Raw genomic sequence first — 15863 nt, 5'->3', positions numbered from 1 at the left:
GGCCTGGTGCTCCTTAGTGGGGTCACGATCGAGGGGTAAATAAGAGGAGGTATCCGCGAGTTGTCGCTGTCTCTTGCACTATTCCTCTTCTCACCCTGCCTCTTGCACTATTCCTCTTCTCACCCTGTGCACTATTCCTCTTCTCACCCTGTCTCTTGCGCTATTCCTCTTCTCACCCTGTCTCTTGCAAAAACGCCATCCCCTTCTCGCAATTCCTCCGTCTCCGCCACATCTGCTCTCAGGATGAGGCTTTTCATTCTAGGACGAGGGAGATGTCTTCCTTTTTTAAAGAAAGGGGCTTCCCTTCCTCCACTATCAACTCTGCTCTTAAACGCATCTCCCCCATTTCACGTACATCTGCTCTCACTCCATCCTCCTGCCACCCCACTAGGAATAGGGTTCCCCTGGTCCTCACCTACCACCCCACCAGCCTCCGGGTCCAACATATTATTCTCCGTAACTTCCGCCACCTCCAACTGGATCCCACCATTAAGCACATCTTTCCCTCCCCCCTCTCTCTGCATTCCGCAGGGATCGCTCCTTACACAACTCCCTTGTCCATTCGTCCCCCCCATCCCTCCCCACTGATCTCCCTCCTGGCACTTATCCGTGTAAGCGGAACAAGTGCTACACATGCCCTTACACTTCCTCCCTTACCACCATTCAGGGCCCCAAACAGTCCTTCCAGGTGAGGCAACACTTCACCTGTGACACACATCAAAGTTGCTGGTGAACGCAGCAGGCCAAGCAGCATCTATAGGAAGAGGCGCAGTCGACGTTTCAGGCCGAGACCCTTCGTCAGGACTTCACCTGTGAGTCGACTGGGGTGATATACTGCGTCGGTGCTCCCGATGTGGCCTTTTATATATTGGCGAGACCCGACGCAGACTGGGAGACCGCTTTGCTGAACACCTACGCTCTGTTCGCCAGAGAAAGCAGGATCTCCCAGTGGCCACACATTTTAATTCCACATCCCATTCCCATTCTGACATGTCTATCCACGGCCTCCTCTACTGTAAAGATGAAGCCACACTCAGGTTGGAGGAACAACACCTTATATTCCGTCTGGGTAGCCTCCAACCTGATGGCATGAACATCGACTTCTCTAACTTCCGCTAAGGCCCCACCTCCCCCTCGTACCCCATCTGTTACTTATTTTTATGCACACATTCTTTCTCTCACTCTCCTTTTTCTCCCTCTGTCCCTCTGAATATACCTCTTGCCCATCCTCTGGGTCACCCCCCCCCCGTTGTCTTTCTTCCCGGACCTCCTGTCCCATGATCCTCTCGTATCCCCTTTTGCCTATCACCTGTCCAGCTCTCGGCTCTATCCTTCCCCCTCCTGTCTTCTCCTATCATTTTGGATCTCCCCCTCTCCCTCCAACTTTCAAATCCCTTACTCACTCTTCCTTCAGTTAGTCCTGACGAAGGGTCTCGGCCTGAAACATCGACTGCACCTCTTCCTACAGATGCTGCTTGGCCTGCTGCGTTCACCAGCAACTTTGATGTACATTGCTTGAATTTCCAGCATCTGCAGAATTCCTGTTGTTTACATGGATCAATGTTATTTTGGTATTGTGACAGGGAGGAAATTTGACTTTGGGATTCAAACAACAGTCCCAGGCTAGCACATATTCAAGAAGTCACAACATGTTCAAAGACAAGAGAAGAGGGGATGCTGAGCAGGTGGTTGCCAATATAGAAGGGCACACAATGAACACAAAATGAGAGATGATAGCAAAGATGAAAGTAACTGCATCAGTGAACAAAAGGCAGGAATTACTGAGTGGACAGTAGTCCATTTGGAATCTGGTTGAAAGAGCAAGGAGCATGTCTCATGCTCTCAAGTGTCACCTTGTGGATGAGCAGGAAATATGACAAAGATGCTTGTTCAATACAAAAACTAGGAGGCTCTGCTGGAGAAGGAAGTCATTCATAAATTTGATTTGGTCGACTTAGGGAAGAAGCAGTAGAGAAAATGAATGCAATCTCACTGATAAGGAATACCTTGAGCTCCTTGAACTTGTGATTGAAGGTGAGAACAGATAAGAAGAGGGACTGATTTAAGAAGATGATTTGTAATGGAGAAAAATTACAAAAGGATAACATTAGATTTCATGACGATACTGAAATATTGAGTACTGGTTAAATCGTAAAACTTACTAGCACCAACAGACTTTTAGACCAGAGTGTGAGCACTACAATAACAGTGTCAGTGATTACATTGGGGAGTTTAAAACACATCAACTTTCTGATAAAGTGATTATGGAAAGACAACATATAATTAGAAGTGTCACATGAAACTAAGGCAATTGTAAGTTGAATTGCACCTTCAAATATTTACAAGCAGAGTCACTTTATTTTTAGAAACTGTTCAGGGACAACCATTAGATCCATCAAGTTCATACTCCCTCTCTAGAGAGCTAGTCTGTCAGGTCCATTTTCCCGATTTCTCATGGACCTACAAGCCTATCACGCTGAGATACCCAGCCACCTGCCTTTTAAAAATGTGCCTTCGCTTCCACCACACTCACAGGCTTCAGGTTCAAGATCTTTGCTCCTCGGTGTACATACAAAAAAAATGCTCTCTACACCGCCGCATCCTTGCACTGGCACTCTCCTACATCAGGTCATAAATCTATGCCCCCTAATCTTTATACGCTATTCTAACGGAAATACATTTTCTTTGCCCACTTTATATAAATCTGTCATAATTCTTACACCTCCGATAAATCTTCCCTCAATCTCCGCTGTTTCAGGGAGAACTGCGCCAGCTTTACCAAACGAACCACGTTGCTAAATTCCCTTATCCCTGGAACCATTCTGGCACCTCGCAGTCTCTCAAGGATGCACGTCATTCCACCATTGAGAAGATTCCAGTCAGAAATAATAATCTGGTTGTGCTAAGCGGAGAAAAACCTTCAGCAAACATTCTTCTACGAAAGCCCACCACACAACTCAAAGGTAATTCAAACTAGAATTTAAAAGGTATTCTGAAACCAGCACTGCTCACACTTCCGTTGAGATTTGAAGTGTGGAGTGCTGGATTTACTGAAGTACTTCTCTTTCTACAGGAAATACTAAATGAGTTAAAGAAAGGACTTTCATTCATTTCATAACCTCTGGATGTCCCAAAGCACTTTACAGATAATGAAATACATTTAACATGTTGTCTCTATTGCAAGAGAGAGGAATGCTTTATATACTGGAGCCTTGCCAGTAAAAATAGTGAGCCCTCAAAACTCATTAGAATATGCATGCTCCCCACAGATTTTTTTTGTTGAAACATTGCTCAACCATTATTTCAGCTTAATGGTTGTTCCAAGCAGGAATGTTGGCCCAGCAGTCTCAAACTTCAACATGAGCAGAACCTGAGATAGAGTATCCCTTCCTCTGTACTATGGAAGTTAGTACTGATTTACAGGGCTGATTCCTGGAATGAGAGATTGCATGATAAAAATTAAGCGTCTCGTAATGTTATTGAAACATCTATGATTCTGAGAGGAATTGAGAGACTAACAGCCCTCTTCCCCAAGCTGGGATCATCCATGAGAAGGAGATTAGTTTCAAGGAATTGGTGTTTTTTTTTAAAAAGTGCTGTAAATCTTTACATTTCGCTGCCTTGGTAGAACACCAAGGCACCTGCACATTCAGGGCTGAAACACACAAACCTTTTGGCCATAAATACGATCAAGGCAAAGGGACAAAATGTGGTATTGGTACTGGCTTATCATTGTCACATGACATCTAAAAAAAGACAAACTTCTACAGCTGTGTGCTGGAGAGTATATTGACTGGATGCATCACAGCATGCTATGGAAACACCAATGCCTTTGAACGGAAAATCCTACAAAAAGTAGTGGATATGGTCCAGTCCATCATGGGTAAAGCCCTCCCAACCATTCAGCACATCTACATGAAATGATGTCGCAGGAAAGTAGCATCCATCATCAGGGACATCCACCACCCAGGACATGCTCTCTTCTCACTGCTGCCATCAGGAAGAAGATAGAAGAGCCTCAGACTCGCACCACTAGGTTCAGGAACAGTTATTATCCCTCAGCCATCAGGCTCTTGAACCAAAGGAGATAACTTCACTCAAACTTATCATTGAAATATTCCCACAGCCTATGGACTCACTTTCAAGGACTCTTCATCTAATGTTCTCGATATTTATTGTTTCTTCTTTTTGCATTTCCAGTTTGTTGTCTTCTGCACTCCAGCTGAACATCCTAGTTGGGCAGTCTTTCATTGATTCTGTTATAGTTATTATTCTACAGATTTATTGAGTCTTCCCAGAAAAAAAATGAATCACAGGGTTGTGTATGGTGACATATATGTACTTTGATAAGAAAATTTACTTTGAACAAGATACAGTAGAAAGGTTAATTTGTGTGCCATTCAGGCAGATCAAGCCATGTACAAATGTATCGAGGTCATAAAAAGAAAACAAAATGCAGAATATAGCCTTGCAGCTACAATGAAAGAGCAATGCAGGATGACAAATAAAGTGCAAGAACCGTGATGTGTTACACGAGTAGATCAAGAATTCATCTTTAACTTATGAGAGGTCTGTTCCAGAGTCTGATAGCAGTGGGATAGAAACCATCCTAGAGACTGGTGGTATGTGCCCTCAAGTTTTTGAATGGGAGAAGGGAGAAGAGAGAAGTGAGAAGGGCCTGACAGAGAGGGATACTTGATTATGTTAGCCGCTTTCCCGCCGCAGGAGGGTGTAGACTGAATCAAAGGAGGAGAGGCTGGTTTACATGGTGAAGTAGGCTGCCTTCACAACTCTATATCTGTGCAGGTTCAGCCAGGATCTTAATGAAGGATGCAATGAGCTTGAGGGGCTCTCTGACCGACTCATATTTCTATTGGTTCTTAAATTCTGAAAACGAAACGCACTCAACCATGCAGGTTGCCACATAGTGGTTCTGAGCCAGAGCTCTGAGGAACAGCCTAAAATAATGGTCAACACCACTGCAAAAGGCAGCAAAGCCTTTAATAAAGACAACAGCAGTAGTGCACATCTCCATTTCTGTTGTGGTGAAGCACTATTTATTCCAGACTGCTTGCAGTATTACAGAATACACTACATCGCCTCATCAAGTGGCTACTTGTGAGAAGAGCCTACAAAATGTGGAAAAACAGCCATGCTTTAAAAGCAGTGCTCAGTAAAATAAGTCAGCCATTACTGAAGTGGCTATTACCATATCACCTTCTTAACAGGGAAGTAAACATGCATTGTAGAAACAATACAGGCCCTTTGGCCCACAAAGCTGTGCCGTACATGTCCTTACCTTAGAAATTACCTAGGGTTACCCAGAGCACTCTATTTTTCTAAGCTCCATGTACCTATCCAGGAGTCTCTTCAAAGATCCTATCATATCCGTCTACACCACCGTCACCAGCAGCCCATTCCACGCACTCACCACTCTCTGTATTAAAAAAAAAATTACCCCTGACATCTCCTCCGTACCTACTTCCAAGCACCTTAAAAATGTGCCCTCCTGTGCGAGCCATTTCAGCCCTGGGAAAAAGCCTCTGACTATCCACACGATCAATGCCTCTCATCATCTTATGCGACGTGAAATTTGTTAACTTAGTTCAATGCAATACATAATTTTCATCATTAGAGAAATGTGGGAAAAATAACAATATGCTTGATAACAACACGTTACAATTACTAACTCATGAAAGTGAAGATGATGAAAGGATGTATTATTTACCTAAAACGTGGGGGAAAAGAATTGTCAATGTTTCGGAGTCGAAATCCTGCACTAGGGTTACTCTCGGTTCCTGAAACTGCCACAAGCAAGGATAGACCAAAAGGACAGACTTACAAAATAATCTGATTTCAGATATATTCTCAAAAATCTTGTTTTCATTTGATTTTTTTTGTTGTTTTGCCTTCAGAATGGATGCCCAAATTACAGTTTCTGATTTATGAGCAGAGATTCTTCCGCAATGAAGAGCATGGAATTGTTACATATGGAAAGAGCTGTTATTAATACCATCACTTCATTGATGATTAAAATTTCATATTAACTCTCCGCCAGTTGGCCTTGAGATACGAGACTTACTCTAAGCACAAATGGACTGCTGCTCACTCACCACACCGAGGAATTAAAGAGGATTTTGCTGCTTTTCCAATGAAATGATGAACTCCCAGCCTACCAAAGTGGATGCAAAAGAACCCATGAAACCAAACAGAGCCCATTTGTGTGCGCACGCATGCTTGCCATTATATCCAAAAGCTATTTGGATAAGTACACGGTTGAGAAATGTTTAATGGTCTTGGGGACTAAACATAGGCAAATGGACTATGTGGGCATCTTGGTCAGCATTGATGAGTGGGCCAAAGGGCCTCTTTCTCTTAGTCTACAACAATGAGGAGGAATGTCTTGATTTTCAGGGTTACAGTTATCCCACATTCATTCGTACTGAAACAGAATAAATGTACATTTATTCCACTTTATGGAAACCTGCCATGCAGCTTTAGCATGAACCTTAAGGCACCACCTTCAACATAGAATATTGCTCACAAAGACAGGGTTGCCTACAAAGGCTCGATGGTGCCAAGGTGGGCTGAGTTTAGTAGCACCTCAGAATTATTCCATTTTTCTTCATTCTGAATAGCAAGAGTCCAAACTTAAATGCATGCTAAATGATTGCATACCAGGGAAGCTCCCAACTTCCCCTTGAGAATTTTTGCCACAAGAAGACTCCATTTTCTTTGAGAGAAGTTAGGTAGATTTTCACATGAAATTATGTCAGTGACACAAATAGCAGCATTATCCCAAGGATTAGTTAATTGTTGTTACCACTGCAACATCATAAAAATAATTGCAGGTAATGTTATAACTATTGCTGAAATTAGTAATTCGTTACACAGATGTAATTCCAATGCCTTGGTCCAGTAACCTAGGACAACCTAGAAGAGCCAAAAATAACATCACTCAGCAGTTGACCTTGGCAAGTTCCAAAAGCTTTACTTCTGGTCCACAACCAACTTCAGGTACAGGTATAGCATGATTAAATAAGAGAATGGTTTTATCCTATTCACTTCCAGCAAGCTAATGGCTTTAAAAAACAGTGATAATATTGCTGACCAACCATGGTAGTCAATCAGTAATAGTACTGCAAACCTAAATACAAAAGGAAAACACAGTAATGGAGTGCTTAGGACACCATAAGCCCAAAGTCACAGGTTCAGTTCCCTATGTCTTATATATCTCAAGAGCAAAACTTTCTGTACCCAGTTGCACTTGCTTGGACAGCACAATTCATCATCGCTAACAGCAAGAGCTCCACACCCAGGGATGCTTCACTCTGCTGTTCAGATGTCTCAGATTGCTCTCCACAGCCACTAACCAATGATTAAAACTGTGATATCCATCACACTGTTGGATGTTTCTCTACAGATCAGACCGATACGTTACCAAAAAGAAATCAACTGCATTACACCTACTTAAATCTTGTGTGCAGCACTGAAGTGGCATTGGAATAAATATAAACAGGAATTGTGCAAATTGCAACAAAATGAGAAATGGAATATTTCACAACCAATATTTCAAATGCAGCTAAATCAGTGATTACATGCTGATGCTGTCTGCAAGGCTTGAGAAGCTGAAGAACAATGCTCCAAATTTGAATCCAGCTAATACATGGAGCTTTTTAATTAACAGGTTGAAATGCCAGGACCTGCTGATTTTAACTGCTTAATGCAGCTATGAAGCAATGCAGTTAATGGCCTGTTGAGCTGCGTCATGAAAATATACTGTAATGCTGCAACTAGGAATTAATATCATGCGACTGAGAAAAGGCACAATGCAGTGATTATTCCCAGACGAACAGAAAACTACATTTAAATAACCATGGGAATTAATTTAGAAATTACAGCAGCATTTGCATAGTTTATGATGCTCCCCAAACAATCTCATGAGCAGGTGCAATCCTACTAAACTCAACTAGAAAACTAACTTTGCAATGAGATGCCCATTCAGTGACCAAAGAGGCCAGCAAATAGGATTTACCCAGGAGATGAAGCTGAACTGTCAACATGCGTCACTTCTTTGTCCAGGGTACAATGAAATGACAAGAAACACCTTTCTGAACCACATTAACAGGATGACCAACACTACAAGTGTGATTGTTATAATTCTTAAACACTGAGGGCCATTTAATTATTGCAATGACAAAGGTGCATTAGACAATAAATCAGGGATCCAGTTGTCTTTTCAGATGGGCGCAAGATATTCCCATGGACTATTCTGAGGAGTCACAGAGATTTTTCCAGTGCTGCTGTGTCTGATATTTATCCTTCAGTCAACATCACCAAACAAATTATCTGATAATGATCACATTGTTCTTTGGGGGTGTTGTGTATGAGGTGGCTGCTGCATATTCCACATTACAACAATGATTATATTTCAAAGGCGCTTCATTTGCTGTAAAATGCTTTGTGGTATCCAGAGATTATGAAAGAGACCACAAAGGCAAAATGATTGTTAACTATTTCCTGGTATGAGAAACTTGCATTACATTTCGATCCATCTTAGGAGTTCAAGGCAATGTGATTGTTAAGCCTATTTTTAAAAAATTGTTCTGAGCTTCAAAAGATGCAGGGATGGCGACAAGGTAGGTGGTGGGAGTTGGGAGGAGGTGGTTAGTGAGGGAGGAGAGGGAAGAAGGTAATTAGTTAATCTAAATATACGAATCCACTATTCACCAAAATAAACATTTGATCCAATTAACTCTCCCACCACTGTTTAAATTTGGGTTCCTCATCTCCAAATAATGCTTAGAGTCAATGTAGAAAATATATTGTATTATGTTAATTATGTGGAACTTCATGATTTTGTTACTCTGCACCTTGTTTGCAAATACAGAAGTAGTGTGACATTTCATTAAACAAACACTTGCAATGGAAATAAATTGGGGAAGAAGGTAAAGGTTAAACGGCCTCTTAGTTTAGTCACATCTGGCTTGCAGTGATGCACTAGGGCATTAGTTGATCATTAGATTGCATTGTAACCTGGGATACAGGCTTACGATTGTGACAGATTTTATGGTGTTTGCCATCTACCAACAAACTCCATGGATTTTAATTGGTATTTTAACCTCACACTGCCAAATTTTATACATTGTTCATTAAAATGTAAAACCAGGAGGGTTCCGTATTATATCTTAAAGGAGCACCAACTCCTTATAATGAGATGGCGCCATTATTTTACTGAGACTGACTAGTTCAAATTTCACTTTTATTAAATCAATTCCCATGACCTTTACCAAAGCCTTGAGAACATTACATCATTACAGTCATTTTCCATGAAAACCAAAAGTTTACATGGCCTTCTCATGTTTCGTAGATGGTGGGGGGGGTGGAGTACTATTGTCATAAAGTGGAAAACAGGCCCTTTATCCTCCCAAGTTCCCAACGATCATCAATTCATCCACACTAAACCCTCAGAAAAATGACAAGCTGTCTTCTAGAAACATAAAATATTATGAAACCAATAGATATTGAAGTGGTTTCCACTGGTAAGCGACACAGGAACTAGGGGACATAACCTCAAGATTCCGGGGAAAGAATTTAGGATGGATACAAGGAGAAACTGCTTTTCCCACAGACTAGTGGGATCTCTGTCCAGGGAAGGTCACTTCATGAAGCATATTTAAGACAAAGTTACAGTATATAGATTTCTGCATAGCAGGGGTTAATCAAAGGTTATGCGAAAATGGCAGATTGCTGGAGCCGAGTCTATTGAGGGCCAAACATCCAATGTGAAAATGATAGCAAACTGTGCAAGTACAAAAAAATGTTTTAATTAATTAATAAGTAAATAAGCAAGCAATAAATATCAAGAAGAACGAGTTGTAAACTTGCCAAGGAATCTGTGAATGAGGAAATGGACAGCTATGCGAGAGGGAAGGATTAGACTGATTGTGGGCCGAAGGCCCTGTACTTTGATGCATTATTTTGTGTTCTATGTTCTATTCAGGCCAAGATTATGGTTATTTGTTTAGCGAGCCTCCCTACTGCTTAGTTATCTTAAAGGTTTTCAGACTGCAACTGCAACATAACTTTTTTGTAGTGAAAGATGGCTGAGTAGAGGGCAGGAGGCTTAAAAAAGTTGGTTATTGTATATTATTTCCAATAATCGCAGCGCCAATTGCAGGCAGATTTTTTTTCCTCGCCAATCCAAACAAGCTGGTGACCTCAATGTACTCAAACAGATTTCAAAGCGGGTCTGCCCATAAGCTGATTACTGCACCACATTTCAATGATCCTATCACAAATTTACTGTGCATAATCTATTTTCTGACTGTTAGACTCAAAGGTAAATTTGTTTACTTAGGGACTTTACAGCTTTTAAATAAAACAAGAATTAAACTGACTATGATCTGAAGGTAATAAGGCCGATATTTGCTATTAGCAGTCATGGGTCTGTGAGCCGTTCAAGGTTACTGATCTTCAGTCTTTAAGCTGATAGCCCCCAGACAGTCACCATACATTTAAATGTGTGGCTGATCAGCTTTTAATACACTCTACAAAAGTTACACTTTGCCTGTCCTTGAAGACCACTGAGTCCTGGTACTCCAAAAATGGAGTTCATGATCTGGTGTACCACTGGACTTTTGAGTAGGGAGATACAGTGCAGTTTTAAGTTAACCCGCCATTTGCAGAAGGTACAGAGACGACTGCAGCATTAACCATGGCCTGAACCTTTTTCCTTTTAGTGGAAGGGAATGGAGAAGAATATTGGGCGTGTTATGTGTCTGGGAAATTAAATTAGTATTTCCTCTGATGTCAGTGTAAGGTCATAAAAAATACAAGTATTATGTATTAATTTAAAGGCCTGGAAGTGGAGAGAACTTTTTTGGTTGAATCTGTTTAGCTCTGTAGCCTTCTCTCTCATCTCAACCCTCTGGTGTAGCACAAATAATAAAACCGCTCAAGCAATGACTGTATTTTTATTTGTTTCTCCTCCCCACCTCTACCCCCGCCCCCATTGCTTAGATGGCAGTTGGCCACTCCCCTGTTGGAATACCTGATCAATAAGTCAACTGATACTTTGCTCCCATTTAGTCTAAGTGTCAAAGCTCTCACCTTTACAGTGTGGTCTCACTCCTGCCAGATCCAGGTGACACAAGGCACTCGCTCCGCTTGACCCAAACCTGCTGCCTGTTTCCATTTCAGTTGCAATCCATTGTGAGGATTTCTCCTCAAATCAAAGGATTTAATCCACTTTGTTCACTCCAATGTTATCTCACATTTATATTGTGTCTTTAACCATGGGAAGTACCCCCACAATATTCCTCGAGCTCCAACAGAACAGTGACATTAAGCCACATGTGACCAGAACCTTGGTCAAAGAGGAAGGTACTTTAAGGAGGGAGAGGCAGAAAGCTGGAGAAGCAAGTGAATGCAACACCAAGATTTAGGGCTTAGGCTTAAAGAGTGGTGCAATGAAAATGGTGGGGGTGGGTGGCACCAGACTACAGTAACCTTGGAGAGTTATAGAGCCGAACAGGGGTTTCCAATCACGAGCAACAAAGCCATTGAACCAGTGAAAAAATAAGTCTATGAAAGGTTTTGAAAACAAGAACAAGAATTTTTTTTTAAAGCACAGCACCCCCTTACAAAATTACAATACTGATTCCACACCATTTTTCTCCGTTTTATATTAAATAAAAGGTAAAGGTCACAACAATAAAACAGTTATCAAAGAGACAGTAAATAACCTGCAAAAGAAATAGCTCCCCTAATGGCTCCATCAGAAAACTGTTGTGTGGAATAAAGCCAAAAAAGATTAGGAAAATTGCAGATGCAATCCTCTATCTGTCATGGCTAGGCTAATCTCAGCTGAGGTAGCAGTAAGGACAACAGTTTCCTTTTTAAAAAAAGCTGCCACTGGAGCTGTCACTGTGAAGCTGACAGGTTTGAAGCTGGCTTTAGGAATAAGGGCGGCAGGGGAATGGAGGGGGATAAAGCTTTTTCCCCATCTGGGAAGTAGTTTATAGCCATTTCTACTTTATATTTTAAAAAAATCATCTTTTCCATGCGGTCTCACTCCTGCCAGATCCAGGTGACATCAAGCAGTTGATCCCATTGGCCCAAAACCTGCAGCCTCTTTCCATTTGAACTGTAAACCATTCTGTGGATTTCACAAGTATTTAAAATATACTGTTCATTCCAATGATAACTTACAGTTCAATGGTGCCTTTGGCCATGGAAAGTATCTCAGTATTTTTAGGCAATGAATACCACATTGTTTTGGACAATAAATGCATGATCCAGTTGGCATAATTGAGTTTGAACACAATTTGTGAATTTGCAATAAGGCAGAGGAAGTGATAGATGAAAACAAACCAGGCAATGAGGTATTAAATATGTAAAGCAAGCAGCAATTTCCAACTAGACAGAGTCTAAAAATAATCTGCTGTATTAAAGGATAGATGAAGCCCATTGTCACGTATATAGGTATAACCAGACAGACACTAAATAAACTCATCTGCATATGCCTGTCCTCTGAGAACAACCTTAAGCCAAGAGAAAAACAAGGAATGATTGAAAGAGGCATGGAAAATTACAGACAGTTCAGTCACAGACCAGTGGCTCTTATTGTGCTTTCTTTGGTATCATAAATCCAAAGCTTCTGAAATGTCGTGGGACTTCTGGCACACTGGGACCCACCCACCCACCTACACTGCCTAATGCATTTCACAGCACAAGTGTGTATTAAGACGGCCCTGCTGGTTATTGTTTTCTCTTACTGCCCTGGGACTTTGCCTTGCACTTGTGAAGGAGAGAGGGGCATTGAGCATTCAGAAGCCTACAAGGGCTTACATCATAGAGAGTAGCGATTAACATCTGTAGGTGATTGGTGAATCCTTTTTCAGCTGGGTTGGTGGGAGAGCTGGAGTGTGACTGGTGACCACCATCTTCTCAAAGGAGGTACCCGGCATACTGACCGCAAGTTGCCCCACCTCGCCCCAATATCAGCATCAATACGGAGCCTGCCACAACAGAGAGCAGTTTTTTTTAAAAGGCATTCTTGATCCCTAGACTTCTGGCAAACTTGTCCCTTGTTAAAATGCTTCTCTGGCGCCTCCCATACCAAGGAAAAGGAAACAGCAGCAAGCCCGTCTGCAATGTGGTATTGGCTCAATTGATAAGGACGCAAATTCATACACAAACCCACTCAGGGGCAAACAATAATGCAGCGTTATATACTTTCAGTCATGACACTATTAAACTGGCTGTCAACACAACACTGCAGGAGACAGAAGCAATCTCCCACCATAGCTCATTAATAGATACAAGAAAATTCCCAAATTATGATGCCAAAACACTACTCAAAAACTAGGTTTCTTTTGTGGGGGGGGGGGAATCAGATTTTAAAAAATATCCTGATAAGTACAAAGACAGATTTTGTTAGATTCTTTTATTAAAGTGGAGCGTTAGATGTAGAATCTCCAAATCTTGATGGACTGTCAGATGAAACCAGAAACCCAGTCAGCAGAATATTCTAAGCTGAATGGGTTATCTAATGTGCCACACAACAACTGCAGAACTGGTAAAAGGGGGAGATGGGGTCGGTTCGGAGGCAAAGCAATATTATCCACTCATTCCAACCTTGGTTGAATGGTTTATTGTTTTGGTCCTAAGTCATAAGCCAAAGATCATGGCCTGGCCAATTCACTTAATTTGAAGTCCGTTTTCCAATTACGTGAAGGCACCTTTTAAAGTTTGACCATTTACATGGCGTGGGGATGAGCCGAGAGGAGACACGGACATTGAAACTGAACATCCAGTGTATCAAAGGTAGAACTACTGGTAGTCACCAAAGGTCGGTGACCTCAAGCGTTAACTCTTTCTCTCCCTCCACACCGATACAGCCAGCGTCTTCAGCATTCAGTTTCCTTTACAATAGCACTATTACCGTATGGAAGACACAGAGAGAGAGAAATTTGTGAAAACCTTCGACTTACCTCGAAGTTTTGTTCTTGTTTTCCTTCTTGTTCAGTACTCCTGGCACACAGTTGGTGAGCTCGGTCCAGTCAGCGTGCAAGCCGCAACTCCAGCCAGTGGAAAATCTCGAGAAGAGCCAGGTCTCCTTGCGGTTAGGTCGGTAACAAGTACATTTCTTCTGGCCCGGCTTGCACTCGCAGGGCACCTCCAGCTTGACGTTTTGCACCAGGTGCCGGCCAAACGTGGTGCCCCCAGTTTTCTGAATGTGCAGAAAGACGATCACGTCGTCCCCCTTGATGTCAAAATCCACCGTCCTCTCCAGGTCCAGCACTGGGAAGTAGTATTTCTTCACGTAGTGTGGGTCGGGGGTAGGGAAAATATCCACTGATTCATCTTGTTGGAAACCCCTGGGTCCCGAGATCCTACAGTTGGTCCCAGGGCAAACGTACTGGAAAACGATCATCATGAAAATTGCGAATCCGGCAATAATCAGAATAAATTTGTTGGTCCTTTCAACCATGTTCTTTACAGTGAGCTTCATGGGTTACCATCTCACTGAGGAGATGCAGGGATGGCTTTGTAACAAACGCTTCCAGCTGGCTGACAAATACTGAGGTGTCTTTTTTTCCTTTTCCTTTTCGGCGGTGGAGAATAGAGTAGGAAGATAATCAAACAGCCCTCCCCCGGCGTGGCCAGGGCTGTGATGCGTTGGTTACAACGTAGCTGAAAGTAACCAGAGTGAAACTGACCGGGGGGCTCGCCTGCTGAAACTGACGGAGGCTGCGGCTAGCCGGCTCGGTGACACTCACTCAACACGTAGACACACGCACACAACTTGCACACCGACATCCACATCGCACTGCCGCCTCTCGGACCGCTTCCTCCTCCAATGGAACTCCTAATACCACCATCACCATCCTTCTCTGCAATCTGAGCCCAGCATGCACAGCGGCCACACTGCTTTCCAACCAGATAGGGAAAATAGAGAGAGAGAGCGAGAGAGAAGGAAGAGGTGGGGGCAGAGAATTGCACGTAAAATCAGTTTGGTTGCGGGGCACGCCCGCACAGGAGTTGCCGAGAACTGCACGCTCTGCGCGTCCAAGTAGCCGGTGTCTCGCCCGGGCCGAGTCCCGTGAAATCCCCCTCTCCTCTCTCGCCCGTGCAAATAAAACCAGCTGGAAGAAGTACGCGGAAACAAAAGCGAAATAAAATCTCCTGTCGACAAATCCTGGAAACAGACTTTACATTCCCAAACACCATGTGCCAACGCTGATTTTAAAAAAAACAAGCAATTGGACGATCGAATCTGAAATAAAACCAGCAAGTGTTCCAAACGAAAGGGAGTCAGCATTTTTACTGGCGTTTCTGGGGTGAAATGCCAACTGCAAATTTATTCTGTGTTGACCGGCGGGTAAGCTGCATTTATTTAGCGCCTGCAACAGCGGTTACCAAACAAATTGACAACTTGCTTCTTAATGGGGATGTTAGGTTAATGGGAGTCGTTAGAAGGAATAACTAAAGAGGCGAGGGAGGTTTGCAGGGGGAATTCTTGGGCTAAAGCTCTTGTCAGCTGACGGCACGGCTACCAGTGTGAGAGCCACTGGGATTCAGGGTATGTGTCAGGGACCACCATTAGGAAGAATCTGGAGAGCTCACTCGGATTACTGAGGAGGAATGATCAGTGTGTGTCTCCCCCGCCCCCGACACAACACTGATTGATGTCTGGTTTTAACTGATATTTTTAAATGTCTACTACAATTGCCGCACAACAGTTAGGATACACTAAATTTGTGAAAGGTAGAATATAAATAAGTGTATTTCTACTTATCCAAAAAACTATGTTAACGAGGAGACCAGCTGACACCACCAACATGTTCACTCCAGGT

At 42.6% G+C, this 15863-nt stretch overlaps 1 protein-coding gene across 1 annotated transcript in view; it reads right to left on the bottom strand.

The window, feature by feature from the left end:
- The window catches only part of LOC134345417 (heparan-sulfate 6-O-sulfotransferase 1-like), a 351736-nt gene extending 336430 nt beyond the window's left edge, over positions 1-15306 (bottom strand). Inside the window, exon 1 of the mRNA XM_063046045.1 lies at positions 13998-15306. Coding sequence (XP_062902115.1) covers positions 13998-14518 — 521 coding nt within the window. The 5' untranslated portion in view covers positions 14519-15306. The remainder of the gene's footprint in view (positions 1-13997) is intronic.
- Between the last annotated feature and the right edge of the window lie 557 nt (positions 15307-15863).

The sequence above is a fragment of the Mobula hypostoma genome, chromosome 4, assembly GCF_963921235.1.
Source record: "Mobula hypostoma chromosome 4, sMobHyp1.1, whole genome shotgun sequence".
In the NCBI taxonomy this organism is placed as follows: domain Eukaryota; kingdom Metazoa; phylum Chordata; class Chondrichthyes; order Myliobatiformes; family Myliobatidae; genus Mobula; species Mobula hypostoma.
The sequence above is the reverse complement of the archived record's forward strand: the minus strand, read 5'-3'. Positions and strand labels throughout refer to the sequence as shown.